The 23,179-nt window shown below is 44.5% G+C and overlaps 1 protein-coding gene across 1 annotated transcript in view; it reads right to left on the reverse strand.

Moving 5' to 3' along the window:
- Window positions 1–2,853: 2,853 nt before the first annotated feature.
- The window catches only part of LOC118831541 (TRAF interacting protein), a 47,791-nt gene continuing 27,465 nt past the window's right edge, over window positions 2,854–23,179 (reverse strand). Inside the window, exons 11-15 of the mRNA XM_036738921.1 lie at window positions 13,771–13,926; window positions 7,095–7,143; window positions 5,036–5,185; window positions 4,426–4,476; window positions 2,854–3,760 (exon numbers count right to left, since the gene is read on the reverse strand). Coding sequence (XP_036594816.1) covers window positions 3,647–3,760; window positions 4,426–4,476; window positions 5,036–5,185; window positions 7,095–7,143; window positions 13,771–13,926 — 520 coding nt within the window. The 3' untranslated portion in view covers window positions 2,854–3,646. The remainder of the gene's footprint in view (window positions 3,761–4,425; window positions 4,477–5,035; window positions 5,186–7,094; window positions 7,144–13,770; window positions 13,927–23,179) is intronic.

Here is a 23,179-nt window from a genome sequence, read left to right on the forward strand (position 1 = left end):
GGAGGGAGAATAAGGGATGTGTGTGTGTGAGAATTAGTAAAGGGGGTGCTGGTGGTGGGGGGAAGTCTAAGGATGAACAATGATAACCAGGGTTCTGCATGAGGTCTCTGCACAGAGGACTCCAACAGGTGATATGAGTTAAACCTTGTCACACATATTTCTTACACATATGCTTCATTACTGTTTAAGCCTACTCCTCCTCCTGAGGATGCCACGTGTATTTGTGGGAAGGCATGAACCCGGTCCTTAGGAGGTTTTGCATTAATCACCTCTTTACCACGTTATCTGAGTAGTAGTAGCTGCCCTCTGGGGAAATGCTATCATCATCATCTTCTTCCTTTCTTTTTTCTCTCCTCCATCTTTCAAAAAACCAAGACAATTTATTTTTGTCCCATGCAGTTTTCATTTCAATTTCTTGAAATATAGCTCTGAAAAACAGGCTTATAAAAAGGAGCCCATTGCTTTTTTAATGGAGCTATTTGACTATGCCTTTAAACTCAAATCCTTCTGGCTTTTATTGAGTGGCCAATAGGCCCGGCCCAAGCCTGTAGAGCTCATAGGTTTAGGTATGGATGGCTTAGAATGAGTGTAAACAGCAATTGTTTTCTGTTCCAGAGGGGGTAAGGACACAGCTTGAGGGGATGGCAGAGTTGAGGGAATCCTTTCACAGAACTTGAGACACTTGAAAATGGTTGCAAATCGAGGGGAAGGAGGGAGAGTGATCAGAGAAAGAACGGTTTCTGGAAACAGAAGAGGACTGTGTGAAAGACAGAAGCGGAGGAGTTAGTTTTCAGATAATGAAGGGGTTTTGAGATGAGGAGGGACATTGAGCAGACTCACAGGAGGTCCAAAGGGCTGAGCTGTTTCAGAGGAGGGCTGCTGACCCTCCTGGGGAAACCCTCTCTAAAGGGGTCACAAAGGGCCCAGAGAATCATTTATCGCTCTGGCGAGTTAATTTTCCCCACACTGGTTGTGGCAGCGGCATAGAGTATCACAAACAAAGAAGCTTGGGCTCAGCCCTGGAGGTGAGGGAAAGTCCAGGCTATAGGGACAGCAGTGCTGGGTAACACCAGTGACCCAGGTTTTGTACGGGGTGCTGGATCATAGATTTGGAGTTGAAAGGAACTAGACCATCCAGGCCATTTTAAAGATGAGGAAAAAAGACCAAGAGGGTTGATGTGACTTGACTAAGGTCAGACAGGTAGGAAATAGCTGAACTAGAGTTTGAATCTAAGACTTATAACTGCAAATAATGTTCTTGCAATAGTTCGACCCCTCTTTGTTTTACAGGTGAAAACACTGAGTCTCAGGGAGAAAGAATAAAGCCAGTATGTGAACCTGGGTTCACTGCCCCTGAGCCCAGGACTGTGGGCAGACCCCTGGGCACGAACAGCTGGTGCCAGGCGGGCAGGAGTGGTGACCCGGAGTGAGAACAGCCAGGACAATGGGAGCTCCCTCAGGGCAGGAAGTTGTTTGTGTCTGTATCCTGGGATACAGGATGCTTGTAGACTTCACTAGATCCCCGGTGCCCCTCAGGGTACCACACTCACCTTTATCCTACCCTCCCAGCCCTGGGCCTTGGGCAGATGGAGCAAGCCAATGGTTGGTCCTCTGGAAGGTCTCTAAAAGTTTCATAGTATTTACCCATATGGATAATCTGCTTGGAGGGGTAGGCAGGTCCAGAGGCCCTGCCTGACCTTACCTCATCTTCATTCTTGTCTTGACTCCAACTCTGCTCACAAAGCCTTCTCTCCCTCCAGGAAGGAAATCTCCTTTCTAGCCCCACCCCCACCCCCACCTCTTTGTCCTAGATCCTAGTGGGTGAGACAAAGGGGACCACAGAAGCTAATGGTGGGTGACCCCCAAAGTCCCAGTAAAATACCCCTTTCAAAATGATGTTGGAGATGTGGGAAAATTGGAACACCAATGCATTGTTGGTGGAATTGTGAACTGATCCAACCATTCTGGAGAGCAATTTGGAATTATGTCCAAAGAGGTATAAAACTGTGCATGCGCTTTGACCCAGCAACACCATTTCTAGGTCTGTATCCCAAAGAGATCATAAAAATGGGAGAAGGACCCACATGTACAAAAATATTTATAGCAGCTCTTTTTGTGGTGGCAAAGAATTGAAAATCGAGGGGAAGCCCATCAATTGGGGAATGGCTGAACAAGCTGTGGTATATAAATATAATGGAATACGGTTGTGCTATAACAAGTGATGAGCAGAACTTCAGAAAAACCTGGAGACTTATATGAACCGATGCTGAGTGAAGTGAGCAAAATCTGTACACTGTACACGGTAACAGCCACACTGTGCGATGACTGACTTGGACAGACTTGGCTCTTCTCAGCAATGCAAGGATCTAAGACAACTCCAAAAGACTCGTGACGGAAAATGCTTCCCACCTCCAGAGAAAGAACTATGGAGTCTGAATGAAGGTTGAAGCAGACTACTTGCTCTCCTTTTCTTTTGTTGTTTTACTTCTTCTTTCTCATGGTTTCTCCCATTAGTTGGACTCTTCTTTACATCATGACCAATGTGAAAATGTTTGATAAGAATGTGTATCAGAGCCTATATCAGATTACATGCTGTCTTGGGGAGGGGGGAGAAGAATGGAGAGGAGAGGAAGAGGGAGAAAATTTAAAACTCAAAACCTTATGGAAGTGAATGTTAAAAACTAGAAATAACTAATTATATTTTTAAAAATACCCCCTTTCCTGAGTGCCCCGGACAGGAGGGCAGCCCTATTTCCTTCTTCCTGGTCACAGGACAGAGAGCCAGTTGGCTGGGCCTAGACACCTTTATCTTCACCTCCAGAAAACAAAAGCACTCAGTCATGCCCACACGTTTGTGAAACTACCTTTATTTCACGTGGATCCTCACAAGAACACTAGGCATGGCCCATGACACTCCATGGCAAGCCCATCACCTTCACAAGAAAGCAGGCTGTCCTCGCTTCACTCTTCTCCGAGCTGACCAGGACAGCTGAAGTCACAAAGGCAGAGTGTCTGCCGGAGGGGTCTGGTCTGGCTAAAGGGGCAGAAGGGATTGGACCTACATCGGCCCCACAGGGCCAGAGGGGGAGCGGGTCTGGGCTCTGGGGTCCATTTTGGTCACAAGGAAGAAAAACTGCACTCTAATCAGGGAGTATTTGGGTGCAGGATGCGGGGTGAGGTAAGAGAATCAAGGCCTTGAGCATTGGAGGAGTTTTTTAAAATGTACCATAGTCTAAGCTGCCTGAACCTAGAAGGCAGAAAGAGGTAACACAGGGAAGGGAGGGAACCATGCTATGGGAACTTTGCTGCTTATGGCCCCTGCCCCCGATGCTCATTCATAAGCCACCATAGGCCCGGCCAGAGCCAGCTGCACATGTTGTGAGGGTGCAGAAGGAGTCCCCATTGGGGACCTTGAGCAGTAAGTGCCCTGGGTGGCTCTCTGGGCCCCCAGTGATGGTAGATGCTGCACTCTGTGTCAGTGGTGCCTCCACCTAGTGGGCTGCAGGGTTTACAGGAGCTGCTCCCCACTCCTGCTCCCACACATCCCCTGCCAATAGGCAACCCTGTCTCTCAGAAGCCTGGAGAGCAAGTGACAATGCCCAGTGGCCTTTTCATGTGTGCTCTGGCCCCAACGTGGGCCTCCAGGTTATCTCAGGAAAGTATCCAACCTAGCCTGGACAGAGGGAGCTGCTTTCCTTGACACTGCTTTGCGCCTGGGCTTAGGCTTTACAGGTAGTGGACGGATGACAGAAGGGTCAGTCTGGAAAAAAACTGTGGTCAAGGGAAAAGTCCAGGTATCTGGAGACAGCAGGGAGCGGGGCTAGAACAGAAAAAAATCTCTGCCCTAGGAGCACACATACACAGTGTCCACACTATCCCAAGGTACAAGAAAAACACCACCAAAAGGCTGCTGAGCTGTAACAATTCATCTTGGTCCCAGCGAAGTGCTGATGAAATACTCCTTCCTCTCAGCAAAGCAGGGCAGAACCACAAAGTCAGAATGTGGTGAGATTCTTGGTTACAACAGAGTCACCTACAGAGGTGTGAGGACACTTAAAGAGGAAGTGACTTTGCTGTAAAAACGAAAGGCAACAGTAACAGTCTTAAAAAACCAAAAGTTCAGCTCTCTCGGTCTGCTTGTCCAAAGCCAAGAGGTGAGAGCAGTCCCTCCTCCCGAGGGAGGATCCGGAGGCCACCCAGTCAGGACACAACTGGGCTCACAACTACAACTCTCCTGGGCCTGGGTCATATTATACACATGAAATATCAGCCCCCTGGGTCTCCTCTGTTCCCTGCACTCCGGCTGGCCTGGTGGTTGTGGGCAATGTGTGGGAGGGCATCAGATGGTTGCTGTCTCCCCAGGGGTAGCCCTGGCCCCTCCCCCAGCTCCCCACGGCAAACTCGGGGTCAGAGAAGAAAGGATACGGGTTGAATATACTTGCTTCTTCCTCCAAGTCCATCAAAGCCTGTTCTTACCTATGGCAATACAACAAACACATATGAGTGCCTACCATATACAGCACACGGGCTCTAGGAGAAATAAAAAGCTTTGATAAAAGATAGGATCCCTGTCTGATGCCTTATCATCATAACAATGAACATTTACACAGCACTTTGAAAATGTGCCAATCACCTTCATACTTATTATTGCATTTGATCCTGTGAAGTAGGTTCTATCATTATGCAATTTTACAGATAAGGAAACTGAGGCTTAGAGGGATATCTAAGTGTTATGGAAGTAGGATTCCAACACAGGCCTTTCCTTATTTTCAGGAAGATAATCAAATACTGACTGTGAAGGAGGTAGGAGCCAGAAAGAGGAAAGAAAGGCTCTGTAGGAAGGGGATGAGGTGAAGAAGGCCTGGCTGCTGAGCTGCCAGCCCCAGAGTCAGTCTGGCCCTGGCTCAGCTCTTGGCCCAGCAGGGAGAAGGATCCATCGGCCTCCCCTGGGGAAGGCCATGAGGCATGAGGGGGTGGGCGGCAGTTCAACACCCACAGGGTCACTCTGGGGAGGGAAGTGGCCCGCTATACTCACAGTTCCACTATTCCTGCACGGGTCCCCCAGGTTGCCCAGGGGTCTCTTCTTGCCCAGGACAGCATTCCGAATGAATGAGGGAAAGTTCCCCACCAGCTCATCATCTTGTTCTCCAGCCCAATGCTGACCCCCAAGAGAAAGACCATTCACCTGAAGGGGAAAAATCCAGGGCATAGTTAAAACCTTGGATATACAGGTCAATGCATATCCCCAGAACCTCAGGGGATTTGGGAGGAAGAATCTTATGAACCTAGAATGTTAGGACAGGACAACCCTAAGAGATCAGCCAGCACAACCATCTTGTTTTAAAACTAAAGCCCTATGGGAGGTCAATGACTTGTCCAAAGTCACCCAACTGGTTCTTAAGAAAACCTGAACTAGAACACAGGTTTCTTACCAAAGCTCTTTCTACCATGCCACCCTGTGAACAGAGAGAGAATCCCAGAAGCAGACCCCCAGTGTCCTAGAGTGGTTTTCCCTTGAGTCTGCAGGGGTCAGGCTGCTACCAGCTGCTGCTTGTATTTTAGGGCTATGGAGGGAGAAGAGCAAGAGAGAAGCACAGATCTTAGTTGCTGTTGGGGCATGGAAATATCATGCTGGTCCAAGGGGTCCTTGAGAAAAGAGAGCTTTAGAGCTGGAAGCAGACCCTAGAGAGCATTTAATCCACCCCTTTAATTTTACGAACTCTTTTTTTTTAATGAATTTTTTCTTTTGGAGGGGGGAAGGCAGGGCAACTGGGGTTAAGTGACTTGCCCAAGGTCACACAGCTAGTATGTCAAGTATCTGAGGCCGGATTTGCACTCAGGTCCTCCTGACTCCAGGGCCAGTGCTCTACTCACTGTGGCACCTACCTGCCCTGAGAAAGGTCTCTCAACCTCAGGAAAGGACAGAGTGTGACAGGCTGCTGGAGCAGGATCTAATTTATCTCTTCATATAGAGATATCATTGAATGGTGAAATGTGGCACAATGCAGTGAGGCTGGGCTTCAGTGTCCTCAGCCAACACACACTAGTTGTGTGATCCTGGACATGATTTAACTATTGGGAAACGTGGCTTCCTCATTTATAAAATATTCACACTGCCTACTCCACAGGATTGTTGTACTTTGTGCATCTTAAGGCACTACATAATAATGATGTCTCCATTCTATTGTTTATGTAGATAAAAAGAAAAAGGGGAAAACAAGTTCTTGGGGCCATGAGGGTGGGGGAAATTTTTTAAATAAAGTTTTGTTGATGCTTTTTTATTTCCATACCAGTCATGTCCTATATACCTTTGTGTCTCCCAACTTGGGAGGTGAAAATTCTCGGCTCAGTCAACAAGAGTGCCAGGTACATAGTAGGCACTTAAGCTAAAAACTTGCGATTGACTGAATAAATCTATCATGTTTAGCTTTACTCATGTTCAGTAGAAATGATCTGGTTCATTCTGTATGCTTCCTATTTGAAAAAATTTGCCTGTACAAGACTAAGAAAGAATACCAGGAGGTGGTGAGAGTTCTACCTTATCCTTGGAAACTTTTTTTATTAAAGGAGAGTGGGCAGGACAGACTGCCATTTGGGAAGGCTCAAGTCCGGACTTGATTACATAAAAATAATGTCTTACATTTGCATAAGACTTTATAACTTCCAGCTCCAATATCTCATGTAAGCTCCAGAACTGAGGACATAAACAGAAAAGTCAATACAGTCCCTGCTCTCAAGGAGCTCATTTTCTAATAGAAGGATTCTATGACTAAGAGGTCACAGGATCACACAGGAAGTAGCAAAGAAAGAAGTAAAAAACTCCAAAGTGGGACACAAGTCCAGCATTCCTTCCCTCACTACGGTGTTCCCCACCATATTCTGTGTGGTGAGAGTGCTCTCTCACATAGAAAGGCTACCTAACCTACAGAACCCAGACATACTAGCTTTAGAGGTGAGGGAGGCACCGATGAGAGTGAGAGTCCAAAGCTGGCCAGGGCAGGATGGCTCTTAGCCTTAACACCTGGCGATCCTCCTGGCTTTGGAGGAGTCTAGGACAGGTCAGTTCCACAGAAGAGCAAGTTGAGATGTCTTACCTTCATGGGGTCTTTATTGTCTTTTCTGGAGATGCCAGGAGTCAGGGAGCTGCAATAAAAGCCAACAAGAGGTCAGAAGCTGGCTAGAGAGCTTGTGTGTGTGTGTGTGTGTGTGTGTGTGTGTGTGTGTGTGTGTGTGTGTGTGAGATCGTCTAAGCTCTGCTCAAAGTTGGCTGCCAGAGGCTGGGGGCCATCGTGCTAGGTCTAGCAAACCCTTGGGCCTTCACCATTAGGTTCTTCCCCAAATTATTTTGACAGAAGGGGAGAGGCTTGCTTGCAGTCCTTTGTGATACACCTTTTGGGAGCTGGCCTATAAGCTTCTCAGCATAGCAGCTACCTCCAGAATCATCCACCAGGGGGCACCTTCTTCACAGGTTTGCCGAGGCTCTGGGCACAGCTTCATTTACTCCTTCCCTTGACATCCACAAAGGATACAGCTAGGCTTGGTATTTTCTGCTAGCAAAAAAGGGCTGAAGGGGGGAGGGGATGAGGAGAGTCACAACATTTTAAGGATATCAAATAAAAGGTTTTCTCCAGTTCCACTGAATTCAAACAGCTGTTCTCAGAATACAGAGACCATGTCTGTGGTGGTGTTTGCTTATAAAGATCATAAAAGTTATACCCAGAAGGTATCTGAGAGATCACTTTGAGCTCTACACCTCTCATTTTACAGATGGGAACACTGTAGTCTCTATTTGTTCATCTTTTCCTTCAGGTGTCTAGGCCGTGGCACTTTTGGGGCCAGTTTCTCACAAGGACACTTAGAGGACCCATCTATTGAACCACTGGGCTTGATAAAATACAGATAAACCCTCTTATTTAGTTCCTTTCCCCCACGCCTGGAACACACACACCTTCCACATCCCTACTTGCTGAAATATCTCCTTTGAGGCTGTTAAGATGAGCCTGCATCAGCATTCCTCTGACCAACAACTAAAAATGATTTTTTTCCCTCAAGTTTTCCTAGAACTCTTTGCTTAGGTCTCTTTAGCTTGATCACAAGATTTTAATCTTGGATCAAATTTTATTTGTGCATGTCATATATCCCATTAGATTACAAATTTCTTAAGGGCAAGGACTCTGTGGTTTCTCATCTTTGTCTCTGCCCCAGAACTTAGCATTAGGTTCTGCACATATCCATATTCAAACATTTGCTGAACTGAGACCGCTTACTCTCTTAGGGCCTGTTAAATGGTACCTCAGGTTTTCCAATGGCTGTCTCAAGGACGGAATCCATTTGTTGTTCCACTCCCTCCATCCCTTTCCATCATTACTTATGACATTATGAGTCTAAAGTCTCTAAAACAATAGGAACTAATTGTCTTCTACCACTAAATCTTGTGCCTCCATTTCATGTCTCCATTCAACAGACATTGAAACAAGCAGGTGTTTGGCAATTTGGGAGACTGCTTAAGTCTCCTAACTGCCCCTTTCCTACTCTGGACAGATCTCTTCTAGCAGCACAAGATTCCCTCTGATCCTGGAGGATGTTAATTTTACCAGACTCAGAATATATTCAGTTTAGCTGGTTCACTGCAGCTGCTGTGCACAGCTGAGTTCACTTCCTTTCCGCCCTAGCTCATCTCCTCTTCGGGTCCTCTCACTTTGTAATGGACACCTACCTCGTTTCCTGGCCCACAGTTTTTCCTGACCTCCAATCCACCCTCTAAACCAAAGATTAATTTTCCTAATGTTGTTTTGATCAAGTTACTCCTTGTTAAAAAAAATTCAATGAATTTTTTTATGAATGTTTATGAAATAAAGTCTGACTAAATTTCTTCAATCCAGAATTAAAGACTCTCCACAGACTAACTGAAATTTACCTTCCCAGCCTTATTTCACTTTCTCACACCTGCTGAAGCCAAAATAGGCTATTTTCCCCACTTGCTAAACAGGCTCTATTCTTTCCTACCTCAGTGCTTCTGCTAACACTGTTTCCTCAACCTGAAATACCCATTCCCCCATCTACCCATCCAAATCCTACCCATTCTTCAAGACCCAGATCAAATACCACTGCCACAATGAAGCCTTTTCTGGCCTCCTCGATAGAAGTGATCTCCTCCTCATCAACTTGCAGGCTTTTTGTTTCCCTTCCTTAAACACAAGGAAGGATGTCATATCTCATGACTTACCAGAGAGTTAGCTATGTGGAAGTAGGAACTATGTCTTATACCATGACGTCAACAGTACCTTATGCATAATTTAGAATCATAGAATTGGAAAGAGGGAAAGTGCAACCCTCTACCTTGCATTGCTAATTGGCCAGCAAATGTTTGTTGAATGAACACTGGGTTCACCCCCTCCAAGTATGCCCCTAAATTTTAGCACCTGTTTTTAGGTCTACAGAGTAGGCAATTAGTGGCACAGCAGCATGGCAGGAATCTCATCAGGGCACTTGGTTCTGAACTACTTTTCTTGCAACCCCCCAAGTGTTCTCTCTGAACTTCAAAGCTGTTTTCTCTTTGGCTTGTACCAGATACCCCAGTTTGTTTTTTGAAGGATTTTCTTTCTTTTTGACGAAACTCTACATCTTTTTCTAATCAGCCCTTTCTGACTTAAAGAACACTTCCCAACCAGTTAACCTTTCTGGGACACATCAGCGTAGCAGGCAGTGTGCTGGGCTTGGGGGTCAACTGACCCGAGTTGGAATCCTGCTTCAGACACTTAGTGGCTATGTGCAAGCAGGCAAATCACTTAACCTTTCTCAGCCTCAGTTTTCACATCTGTAAAATAGGGATATAATAGAACCTATTTCACAGAGTTGTGAGGATCAAACGGGATAATATATGTAAAGTGCATTGCAAACCTTAATGAGGCTGAATGAATGTCAGTGTCATCATCATCATTATTCTGAAGATTCTGATCTCTTACCAGCTGCCTATCACTGATCATTTCCTTGGCATCAACCTTCACTTCTTTGGGCTGTTTGAGTATTAAGGTCTTCCATTCACCTTGAATGTAATGGCAGCTGAAGACTGGCCCTCTAGACAGCTGCTGCCTACTATGGTGGTCTCAGTCAAATTAAATCTCATTCAGACTGCCTCTTTTAAAAACCACGATTTATCTCTATGTTCCCCACCCCAACTACATTTTCCAGACAGACAGCCTCAAGAAACAGCACATATTCTCTCCTCACTTCTCAGCTGGCTGCACACTCTTGGGACTTCTCCACTGAGCCCCTCCCATCCCCTTTCCAGCTTCCTTTGGTGTGTTGTCTTCCCTCATTAGATTGTAAGCAACTTGAGGGTAGGGATGATCTTTTTTTATCCACAGCTGTATCCCCAGTGCTTGGCACATAGTAGGTGTTTAGTGTTTATTGACTATTGACAGTCTTGACTTCAAGAGTACAATACCTGGCCAAAAGAAGGTCACTTTCTACACTTGAGTACCTGGCTAAAAGTCATCACTTCAGAGTTTTGGAGGAAGTTATCTTGGACTCTGGGCTCTTAGACCACTGGCCATGAAGTAAGGTGTTCTGCAGCCTGAGTCAGTTTCCCTCTTACTAGCCTCATCAGATCTGTTGTCACTAACCACCTGTCTGTCTGGCTCATCACACATTGCTCTAATGGCTGTCTGTTCTACACTGTGTCCTGGCTGTTCTCATCTTCAGATTTTGCCTTGAAAACTTACTGCACTATTGTTCAACACTCTCTTGTTAGTTTTTGATATGAAACTAATTTGTTCTGTGTGGAAATATAAAGATATCAAGGAAGAATGGGGAAAGAGGGCAGGAGGACTCAAAAAAGACCTTTAAAACATACTGTAACTTCCCTAAGGCCCCAGTTGATAAATTAAACCCTGTGTTTCCCTACTCTCTGGGCCTGCACGTCTAGATGGTCAATAGCCTGTTTGTTAAGGGACTGAACACTTGATGAAGAGTGTGTGTGTGTGTGTGTGTGTGTGTGTTCTTTAGTTTAGGCCTCTGATTTCATTGGTGCAGGGAACTCCCCTTGAGGTGGGGACCTTCTCTACCAGTGCAGAGCAGCTCCTGCTCTGTACATGTACACAGACACACATAATGTCCCACTTTCTGCTTCTCTTGATGTCAGTTTTTCTCCCTCTTCTGAAGGGCACCACATTCTCTCACCACATTAAGTTTCTGAAGGGATCTGCTTCTGTCCTTTGCACCTTTGTAGCTTAGAGGCTACATAACAGCAAGCACTAGAAAAACTCGAGCTATTATTAGTTATTATAGCAGTTTCAGCTTGTGCATGCTCGAGATCCCTGCCACAGTGTTTCCAGATATCCCTGCATTCACAACAATGGGCACTTCTGACATTTAGATGCTTGTCTGGTGGTTTTCAATCACCAGAACACCTGTGACTGTAATATGAAAAGCCTATATCCTTACTGTTGTTCAGAGAGGCAAATACAAACACAAACAGGGAAATGAAGGCACAGGGAAGAAGCTCTGGGTCCTAAGGAAGCCAGCAGAGCAAGAAGAGAAGGATGCTGGGAACTTCCAGAGCAGTGGTATACAAACTTTCTTGATGTATATCCCTATTGGCAACTAAATTTTGAACATACATTCCCAATATACACATATTCACCTACTTATAAATCTAATTTATACGTACTATTGTAGTAATAATTACGCATGTTATACAACTTGCATGAAAAAATATTTTAAAGGATGAGATAAAGATGAACTAATATGTGACCACAATTTATTGAGAGGGGAAGTAACATGGTCAGATGTGTGCTTTAGAAAAATCCCTTTGGCAGCTGTGTGCAGGATGGTTTAGAGAGAGAAGAGATTGGAAGGCAGACCAAAGAGGAGCTCATCACAAGAGTCTGGTTAAGAGGAGATAAGGGCCTGAAGAAGAGTGTTAGCTATGGGAGCAGACAGAAGGGGTGAGGTTTTAGTAATAGAAACAAGATTTGGCAATCTATTGGATGTGTGGGGTGAAAGAGAATGAGAATTTGATGATGGCACCAAGGTTATGAATGTGGGTGACTGAAAGGATAGTGGTGACCTTAACAATAACAGGAAAATTGGGCAACCCTGAGATTTCACCTTGCACCCTACAAAATGGCAAAAAATGGCAACAGTCCATGTTGGAGGGGTTGTGGAAGGAGAGGCACACTACTACACCTCTGAGGGAAGTGTGAGATGGTACAACCATTTTGGAAAGCAATTTGGAATTACGCAAATCAAGTGACTAAAATATCTACACCATTTAACCCAGAGACCCCATTACTGGGCTTATATCCCAAGGAAGCCATTGATAAGAAAAATGTCCCCACATACTCCAAAATATGTATAAGCAGTACTTCCTGCGATAGCTAAGAGTCGGAAACAAAGAAGATGCCCATCAACTGGGGAATGGCTAAACAAACTATGGTGCATCGATGTGATGAAACATCACTCTACCCTAAGAAATGATATGTCGTAAGTCCAGAGAAGCATGGAAAGATTTCTATGTTTGGTGCAGAGTGAAGTAAGCAGAGCCAAGAAAACAACATGCACATTAACTACAATACAAACAGAAAGAACAATGACATACCAAAAAGACAAAAGTAAATGAATAAACTTACAAAGATTGAGTGGGACTCAAACGAAGAGAAACAAGAAGCCACCCTCAGCCCACCCCCTTTGTGGATGTGGGAGGTCCACAAGTTTTACACACTGCACGTGTTTTTGGACTTTTTAACTCTATCAATCAGTTGTGCTGACTTTTCCCCCCTCTCTAAAAAATACTATTTGTCATATGGGATGATTCTCTGGGAGGTGAGAGTATGTATGTGGAACACTATGGTGATGTAAGAAACAAAATATCAATAAGAACTTATTTTAAAAAAAAACAGTAGTAGGGAAGTTTAGAAGAGCAATGAGTTTGGGGCAAAGATAATGAACTTGAACTCAGGAGTACATGACTTCAGATCTAGCCTTGGACACTTGCTACCTCTGTGATTCTGGGCAACTCACTAATCTCCATTTACCTCATCTTCCTCAACTGTAAAATGGGGATAACAGGAACGACCTTGCAGGGTTGTCGTGAGGATGAAAAAAGTTAATATTTGTGCAGCACTCAACATAGTGCCTGACACACAGCAGGTACTCACTCCATCAATGCTTATTCCCTCCTTTTCCTTCCTTCCCCTAACAAGATGTGAAGCAGACTTCCCAACCAAAATAACAATGGGAAATACTGCGCTCTGACATGCTGGTCATCGACTGGCAGTGCAGAATCTTCCCTCAGAAGAGCATGGCGGCATCAGGCTATCTTACAAGTACCAGGAAGAGCCGATGTCTGGCACAGAAAGATTATGGTTGAGAACTCTGCACAGCAGAAGGAGGGAGCTGAGTGGGTAGAGGGATAAGGAGGTGTGGTAAATCTTTCATATGAGTATCATGGGGGAGAGTGGGGAATGACCCACATCCTCCTTGGGGTCAGGCCACAGGCCATCACACCCCGACCTCCAGCTTTGGAGTACTGGCCAGAGGAGTTAATGCCCTATTCTTAGCTCTCCTCTAGCTGTTTCTTCCTCTATCCTTCCCCATATTTCTGTAAAAACGGGATTTGGGAGCTGGTAACAAAGGAAAATGTAGTAGTAATGGCCTATGCACCTCCCCCTGTGCCCACCATTAAATTCTTTACAGACCAAGCAGAGCTTTAGTGGGCTTCCCCAGTGCAAAGAGCTGGGATCACAGGCCAGGACAAAGACCAGTCACCTTGACTTCTCCAGGCAGAGCTTCTTAGCTGGGACAAGCTTGGAGCTATGGGGCTGGGCTGGGGGTGTGTCCACATCAAAAGTGGCATTCAGATCAATGTCCTCACCACGGGCTGGCTGGCGCAACTTTAAGTTCAGCATTTCCACAGGAGCCGGGCTAGGAAGAGAAAGAGGGATCATTTGCTTCAGAGGACACACAAAAGCACGAATGGCAAGCTCATCTACCTTCCTCTCTTCAGAGTAACATTATCTTCTTCAGGATCTGACACTGAATGTCCAGCTAGGTTCAATTTATTCGCTGTACACAGGGTTCTACCCTACCTACTAAGGCAAGGCAGCTTAAGGAACCCTGAATAACACACTTTAAACACCCCCTCCCTCCCTCCAGTGTCTAGGGAACACTCTGTAGGGATCTACTATGTCCCTTGCACACATTATGTACCTAATAAACATTTGTGGGAAGAATAAACTATTTGATCACTTCAACTCAATGTATGCAAGAATGACGGCTTTTAAAACATAAACCTGAAAGGGTCATCATCAAGCACCAGAACTCAAGGAGATTAAGCTAACAATCCAAACAGCAAAAACCAAATGGATGACAGATGCGGATTTCTCCGATTTTGACTTGCTGTGCTGCATTAGAACATATAGACTGGATAGTTGTTATAAATAGACAGTGAGGTAGGCCCAGAGCTGGATAGGAAGAGAGTGGGCTAGACTGCACTTGGCAAATGTGCAATGCTTCCAACAATTCTAAGCTCCTCCCTGCCTCGAAGGCCCAACTTCTCAATACTAGCATTCTCCTTGTATGGCTATAAATCACAGATCACCACGACATCAGAAGAATAAGGGCAATGGAAAAACCCATAGTGGGTGTAAGTTAGTCATTGATAGCTTGAGCACGGCAAGTGGTACAGAAGATATCATCAAGGGGTCACATGACCAAAAAAGGCCACAAGCTGGGAAGAGAGCAAAGGATAACAAATGGAAAACTTGGAGAACAGATTTCTGAGCGCTGCATGGGTACCCACAAGATGTTAAAAGAACCAGAGGAAGGCCTCCGGCATGCTGGACAAATCTTCTATGGAGAATATCTAGAAAGACAAGGACAAGCAATACACAGGATCAGAAGGTTTGGGTGGGTTATGATCTCCGCCAGTGCAAAGAGAGCTCTCCTCAATGAGATCACAGACCCACTGAAGTATCACACACTTCAAAGTGCTGAAATATCCGAAAGGGTGAATTCAAGGTCTACCCTCATTCCTGCCTGAATCACAGCCCATGTGGCTGAGAGGAAGCAACAGAAAAGCCACACATAAAACCAGAAACCTGATTCCAATACCAGCATTTCTCCTCTCATTCTCTAAATCATTCTTGGGGCACCACCGTCCACACAAAGACACCTTGGTATTCAATGCACCAGTAGAGGTGGGTGCTTTCAGACAACAGGACAAGTGACAACCTTTCCAAGATGTGGCTGCCTAGGGAGACCTACTTTGAAATGGCTCAACTTCTGTCGCTCTCCCCTAGGGTCCCTCACAGTGTTCCACATTTCCTTTTTTGAAGCTGCTAAGGGCTGTGTTTGATGCGATAGGTGAAGCAGCATGAAGACAGATCTGGGAACTCATAGGTTTAATCAATGGAGTGAGAGAAACTGAGGTGGCAGCCTAAGAACCCTTAAGATGGAAGGGGATTGGGGAGCATGTATTGTGCCCAGCTTGGAAATGGCAAGAAATTTGACCCATTTTACCTTGAAATGAGTTCTTTTCTTCTAGTCGCTTAGAGAGCAACTTTGTTTTTAGCCAAAGATGCCATCCACCCTTTTCTATGCTTGCTTTACACAGGGGCAGGTAAACGTCATTGAATCAATTACAAAAAATAATATATTACTATATGTTATAGGTGATATAATAAAGTAGTACATATATGTATGCATGCATATGCAAACATGTGCATGTGTGTACACACATACACACACACAGAGTCATAAGACTTGAAATCCTTGCTCTGCCTACCTTATGACTGTGGACAAGTAACTTCCCCTCTGAGCCTCAGTGTCCTCATTTGTAAAATGAAGGGAAGACCTAGATGGCTTTTAAGGTGCCTCCTAGTTCTAATGCCTACGATCCAATGAGAGCCTCCTTTTCCCTTAGGTCACTGGTTCAACAGATAAAACTCACTGCCCATAAAAATCAGCCCCTGTGGTGAATGTACTCCTATCCTAACAGCACAGTGGTCAGTTCACTGCTTTTGGGGGGGAATGTACTTTGTGGAGGTGTATGTTTGGGTATCTGCTGGGAAATGTCTGTTTCATCAAAAACAAAAAAGAAAGGAACCTACATGTTGTAGTAATGCTGAGGACTACTGGAGAGACCAACAAGTACACGTGGCTCTAATTAACCAGGAGAATGAACCCAGATACTCCCAAGTAGCTTCAAGCCCAAATGGTGTCCTTGTACTGTGTAGTGCCAGAGCCTTGGGTAAATCACTTCTCTAAGTTTCAGTTTCTTCCTCCATAAAGACAGGGACAAAAGTACTTAGACTACCTGCCACACAAAGATGTTACAAATTGGTGCTTTGAAAACTTTAAAGCGCTGTAGAAAGATAAATTCTTACCACAAGATTTTTGTGTTGTTAGATTTAGGTTTTGGGGGGTGGGAGGCGAAGCACAGTTGACATAACATAGCAACAACAGATGGAGACTCCCACATCATCTAGTCACAGATTGTCACCTCTGAGTTTTTACAGACAACAGAGATGGGGTTTCAGGTTCAGCTTAAGCTTTTCTGATAGCACATCTCTGCTTCTGATACCATTTCAGGTCTGAGAAGTGTGGCTTTCTCTTAAATCTGGCCCCTGACCTTTGTCCCTCCCTGTGCTAAAATTCAGAAAGTACTTGGCCTACTCACCTTAAAAGCACAGTTCTACTACTAGCAGAACTTTAATTCAACAAGCATTTATTAACACACTGGGATATGTCCCTGCTGTCAAGGTGTATACATTTGACTTGGGGGGTGGAAGAGAAGGGACAATAAATCCCAGACAAGCAAACACAGAGCAATACGAAGTAATTTCAAGAGGGAGAGAATGAAAAGCTTCGGGGTTCAGAGGAGGAAGGGAAGCAGGAAAGTCTCATTCAAGGAGGAGGTGGCACCTGAGCTCTGCTCTGGAGGAAGCGAAGGGTTCTAAGGGAAAGAAGTAACCACTGAAGGCATTTTAGGCATGAAGGCAGAACGTACAAAGGCAGTGAGAATCTCATGGATAGGGAACAGCTAGCTGTCCAGTCTGACTAGAACAGAGTGTGTCGATGGGAGCAATAGGAACTGAGATGGAAAAGGTAGGTGGGAGCCAGGTCGTGGAGTACTTTAAAAGCCAAGCTAAGGTGCTTCTACTTTATTCTAGAGGTAGTAAAGTAATAAGCTGAAGAGTTTCTCATCTCCTTGGGCCATTCCAAATGGTAACACCAGTATCTTCCCCTGCCTTGGTGACAGTCAATGGGCCAGACAGTCAATTCTCTGTCTGCTCTTTGGCACAAGCTGGAATTCCAAATACAAAGTGCTCATATCCTAGACCTAGACCCTTCCTGGGTCCCAACTGTTAGGCTGATAGCTGGCTTCCATTTTTATGGCTTCACATTTGCTGTCCCATTTGGTCGGCCCAACAATCTTGTGAGCGTTATTATCTGTACTTAGAGGCGGAGCGCCCTGCCCAGGATCAGATAGCTGGTTAAGACCCCTAGAAAGGATTTGAAGCTGGGTCTTTCTGACTATCCCATGTCTAGTTCTCCACACCATAAAATGTGCCAGACGGCTCACTGTCAGACAGCAAGCTCCTCCCTTGCAGGCTATGATGGCTCTGGTCTCCCCAGCACCAAACTTAAATGCTTATTTAAACACGTTTGTTGGGTTAAGTGGCTACTTCCCGCCCCTCCCCCACTCCCAGCCCCAGTGACATCTCTGTGCGGCTCACTGTCTGCACACTCTCACTCTCATCTCCCTGCTTTGATTCCTTTTCTCTGGCTCCTATGCCTTTTTAAGCTTCTCTGTATTCAAAACCACCTTTCCTCACCTGTCACTTCAAATCCTTCCCCAATTGTGGCCTACAGTCTCACACTGGCTCAATATAAGGGACGGAGCAGGAAGCAAAGGATAGGACAAGAAAACTTTCAATAAGACAAGAAAACCGTTTCGAAGACCATGCTCTCTCTCTCTCTCTCTCTCTCTCTCTCTCTCTCTCTCTCTCATTACAGAAAGTGAGTCATCTTCATGGATTTCTAACATCTTGTTTTCTCTGGCAAATTTACTTGGTTAAACAGCCCCATCAGGAACAGCATGTCTTGTGCGCCATACAGGGTTTACTTGGCTCACTGTCAGCTTACGGAGGCTTAGTGTTCAAGGGACATGACATATATTCATTTTTCAAGAGCTGCTGTTTTCCAGAGTCAGAAGGGAGGCAGGCCTTGGTTAAAGAAGCTGACTGTAATAGGGAAATTGAAGTCTCTGCTATCAGTTCAAAAGGGAAAAAGGAGACCTTTAAAAAAATTATGCTACTTTTATTAACAGCTTGGTAGAGGCAGTTGAATGCATAATGATCTGCTATTTTCATAATTCTGACGAACTCTAAGAGAGACCTTTTGGCCAGGGCTTATCATAAGCCTTCTAAACAAAGGAAGGAAGCCAACATGGCTCACTGGGTAGCTTATCCAACTTGTCAAGTCAGAAAATAGAATACTAATGAAGACATGAGACATAAGTCTCCATGCTTCAGGAGGGTAGGGGCCATATTTTACTTAAACTTTGTATTTTCCCCAGGATCTAGCACAATGCCATGCATTTACAAAGTGCTTAGTAAACAAAATGATTTAATTACTCAGTTATCTTCTGGAAAAGTGACACGGCAGGCAACAATTAGTCAAATGAGAGAACGAATTAAAGACCATTTTAGGTGCAGAAAATAAAGGGGAAAAAATAAGGGTGCATGTTCTTGAGTCAATTTTTTTTAAAGAAATTAGTTCATAGGATCACAGAACATAAAAGCTGCAAGGGAAATACAGAAAAATCTAATCCAACACCTTCATTTCATATAGGAAGAAACCAGGGTAGAAGAATATCAGAAAAGCAACAAAATTCAGAAGTCTAAGGAAGGCAGAAAAACTTGACAAAATAAATCTGAAGGAAGATCGTGAGGTAAGGGACACACGGGAAGAAGATAAACAGGGAAAGGTTTGGAAAGGTTCAATGCAATGCTGTTCAAGTAACATCTCTCTGTGCACAAACAAGGGGAGAAAAATGAACTGCACCTCATAGAACCTCAGGGTCAGAAGAGACCTCAGGGCACATCTAGTTTAACCTATACTTCATTCATTCATTCACATTCATTCATTTCAACCTAGACCAGGGAACAGGAGCCTGTGGCCTCAAGTCCACATGTGGCCCTCTAGGTCCACAAGGGCAGTCCTTTGACCGAATCCAAACCTCACAGACAAATTCTCTTAATAAAAGGACTTGTTCTGTAAAACTTGGACTCAGTCAAAAGGCCACATTTGAGGATCTAGAGGGCCACATGTGGCCTTGAGGCCACAGGCTCCCCGCCCTTAACCTATAGCAAGAAGTACCCCCCAGTACCTTAAGCGCTCATCTAGCTTCTGCCTGCAGACTTCCAGTGACAGAAAAATACAGTAACTTCTCATTTTTGCTTTCACTAGACTTTTGGATAGCTCTAGCCATTGGAAATTTCTTTCTTAAATGTTGTCAAAATCTTCCTCTCTTTTGCTTCTATCTATTGGGCCTTGTTTTGTCTTCTGTGGCCAAGCAGAACCAGCCTCATCCCTTTGCCCCATGACAGTCCTTCAAATACTTGAAAACATCCCCCATGTCTCCTCTTCTCTGGGCTAAAACATTTCCAGTCCCTTCAATATTCCTTAGGTCCTCCTCATATATCATGGTCTTCCAGCCTCTTCACTTCCCAGTCACCCTGCTCTGGACACACTTCAATATTTCAATCTGAAACACGGCTGTCTGGTTGTCTGAGACTAGAATTAGCTGGGGTTTCAACTTGGACCCACTTGGCTATCTGAATCTAAGAAACATAATCCCACCTTGATGGAACAGCACTGCTATCCCCACACTCAAAGACAGATTGATAGACATGCTAATGTGTGGCCTGGCACTGTCACACATGGCAGCCAAAATGGGGGAAAAGGCCCAGCTGGCCAAACGGAGAAGCACATGTGGCAACGCAGCACAAACGGCACCTTGGGAAGGCTGCTGAGGAGAGCTACAAACACTTTTTATGGAAATATGGGCAGGAAAGGACAGGCAGGAAATATGATGCAACTTTCAAATGACAAAGGGGAAATGAAAGGCATGATTTAAATATAGTAGGAAAAAGAAAATGAGAAAGGAGGGGAGCATACAATAGAAGCTTACACAAAGGTAAAGAATAGGAAGGGTTTTTTTTTTAATCTTAAAAAAAAAAAAGGAAGGTGAACTGGAGCCAAATGAGAGATTGCGAAGCTATTGGGGAAAGATCTGGTGAAAGGTTAAATAGCTATGGTCCCGGATGGGTCTTTCTACTTCCATTTTCTACCCGTCTTCTAATGTATTCTTTGAATTATCCTGCCAGGCTAGTCTTCCCTATGTGCAAATTTTATGTTACCTTTCAGTTCAAAAAGTCTTCAGTGGCTCCCTATTACCTACCTAAAGTTCAAACTTCGTTGACTAAACTCAACCCTCACATGTTCTTCATTCTAGCCCAACTGTACCATTATCCATCTCTAGAACACAACCTGATCACTCCCACCTCCCTGCCTTCTTTTATTCCCAATGCCAGAAACTGCCTCCCCCTCTTCACTTGTAGAATTCTTACCATCTTTAAAAGACCAACTCAAATGCTACCACCTACACAAAGCTTTCACTGATTTCCTCATCTATGATTCTGATTCTCCCCCAGACTTCACATGGCACTTTATTTTGTACCTTCCTAATGAAATTATCATGCAATATTGTGCATTAGAATTACCTGTGTTTATTTCCAAACTATGGGTTTCATGACAGCAAGAACCAGGTATTATCTAAACTTTACAACTTTCTCAGTCCCCAGCAGAGGACTCTCTCCTTAGGCACTTAGTGCAGAACTACTTTTGGAAACTTATGGAAGAATGGGAAAGTACACAGAAATTAGGAAGCTTAAATTGTGCCTAGATTTAAAGAGAAAAACAAGGTTGAAGCTACCCTGTGAACATGAAAAATCAAATCAGAGACAATACAGGATAACAGCCAACACTATTATGTAAAGAAAGTATCTTGTCAATCTATCTGGTAGGGGAAATAATAGAAAATACACAACTTGGTTTTCATCAAAACTTATGGCACTTATTTTAATGCTAGATACAAAATAGATGCTTCATATTTAAAATGCATTTTTACTTGGACAAGGACAGGCTCCTCCACCTAAGGCCTGCTCTGATGCCTTGTTGTGGTGAGATCACTCCTGGAGCTGGGAGGTTATGCCACCAGATAAATAGGACTTATACACCAGACCTGTCTGGCAGGTCCCACTATAATGGAAAGTATGGGTGATGTGTCTGTCATTCAAGGGCCAATCTACCCAAGTATGGGGAAGCTCTTCGACAAATGGTGGATCATTAGGTGATGGATTTATTAACTATAAAAACTCATGAAAATATCTACTAAGACGTGGAGGGAATACAATCATACAATTTATGTTGATGGAAGGAAAATCAACAATTTAGGAAACTATGGATATTTAAGTATTCAATAAACAATCATAATAATGTCACTTAGCCTTTATATAGCACATACTATATATGCCAGGCTCTGTGCCAAGCACTTAATAAATATTATCTCACCTGGGCTTCATAACAATCATAGGAGATCCCCATTTTCAGTTAAGGAAACTGAGGCAAACAGAGGTGACTTGTCCAAGGTCACACAGCTAGCAAGTGTCTGATGCCAGATTTAAACTCTGGTTACCAGCTAACTGGAAAATATTCGAGAAAGCTCCCACAATTATTTACTGCACACTGAACTGGCTTTAGTTCATAGCTTTCCTATATAGAAGGGTTATCGAGGGTTAGCCTCAGCCAGGGCAATCTGAAGCCTGTTCACAGAGAGTCCAGTTAACAAGAGATAATACCCTAAATAAGGACAAACCAAATTACTTACCTATATGGGATTTTTTAAAAAGATCTTGCCAACCCGCTTATGTACTTAAGGGTTTTGTCTTGCTCTCTACACTTTGTATACATGTCAGTGACTTAATAAACATTAATTAAGCACTTTATTACTATTGTGCCAGGCACTGTATTAAGCTGGGAATACAAAAAGAGGCAAAAGGCAGTGTCCTCAAGGAGCTCCCAATCTAATGGGGGAGATAATAAGCAAACAAATATATACAAACAAGCTACATATGGGATAAAAAATAATTAAAAAGAGAAGGCACTAGAATTCAGAAGGGCTGGGAAAGGCTTCCAGTAGAAGACTGGGATTTTGGCTGGGACTTAAAAGAAGCCTGAAGGCAGAGCTGAGGAAAAAGAGCATTCTAGGCATGGGGGACAGCCAAAGAAAATGCCTGGAGTCAGGAGTGTTCTGTTTGTGGAAGAGCAAGGAGACCAGTGCCACTGGATCAAAGAATATGTCCGGGGCGAGGCGGGGGAGGTCGGGGAGGGGGAGTTATAAGATGTAAGAAGACTAAAAAGGTAAGAAGGGGTTAAGTTATGAAGGGGTTTGAATGTTGAATAGAATTTTGTATTTGATCTGAGAAGCTAAAGGGAGCCACTGGAGTTTATAGAGCTGGGGTGTGTGTGTTGGGGGGCGGGGGAGGCAGGGGAGGGGAGAGGGAGGGAGGGAGGGAGACAGAGAGAGGGGAGGGGAAGGAAAGGGCGGGAGGTGAGGGAGGAGAGGGAAGGGAAGGGAGGGAGGGAGAGGGTTAGACCTGAACTTTAGGAAAATCATTTCAGTGGCTGAATGGAGGATGGATGGAGGGGAGAGACTTGAGGCAGGCAGACCCTCCTGTAGCTACTGCAACAGTCCAGGCATGAGGAGATAAGGGCCTGTGCCAGAGTGGTAGCAGCGTCACAGGACAGAAAGGGGCCTATTCAATATATGTTGCAAAGGGGAAACTGACAGGCCTTGGTAATGGCTTAGACATGGGGATAAGAGAGTACAGAGTCCAGGATGACTCCTAGGTTGTGAGTCTGAGGGACTGGGAAGAAAGTGATACCCTCTACAATAACAGGGAAGTCTGGAGGAGGGGAAGGTTTGGGAGAAAGTCTCTAAGTTTCACTTTGGACATGTTGAGTTTAAGATGTCAGACTGGAGGCCAGCAGGGAGGTTGGGGCAGGAAAGGTAGATCTGCTAATCATTAGCATAGAGATAGTAATTAAA

The sequence above is a fragment of the Trichosurus vulpecula genome, chromosome 9 (assembly GCF_011100635.1).
Source record: "Trichosurus vulpecula isolate mTriVul1 chromosome 9, mTriVul1.pri, whole genome shotgun sequence".
Classification (NCBI taxonomy): domain Eukaryota; kingdom Metazoa; phylum Chordata; class Mammalia; order Diprotodontia; family Phalangeridae; genus Trichosurus; species Trichosurus vulpecula.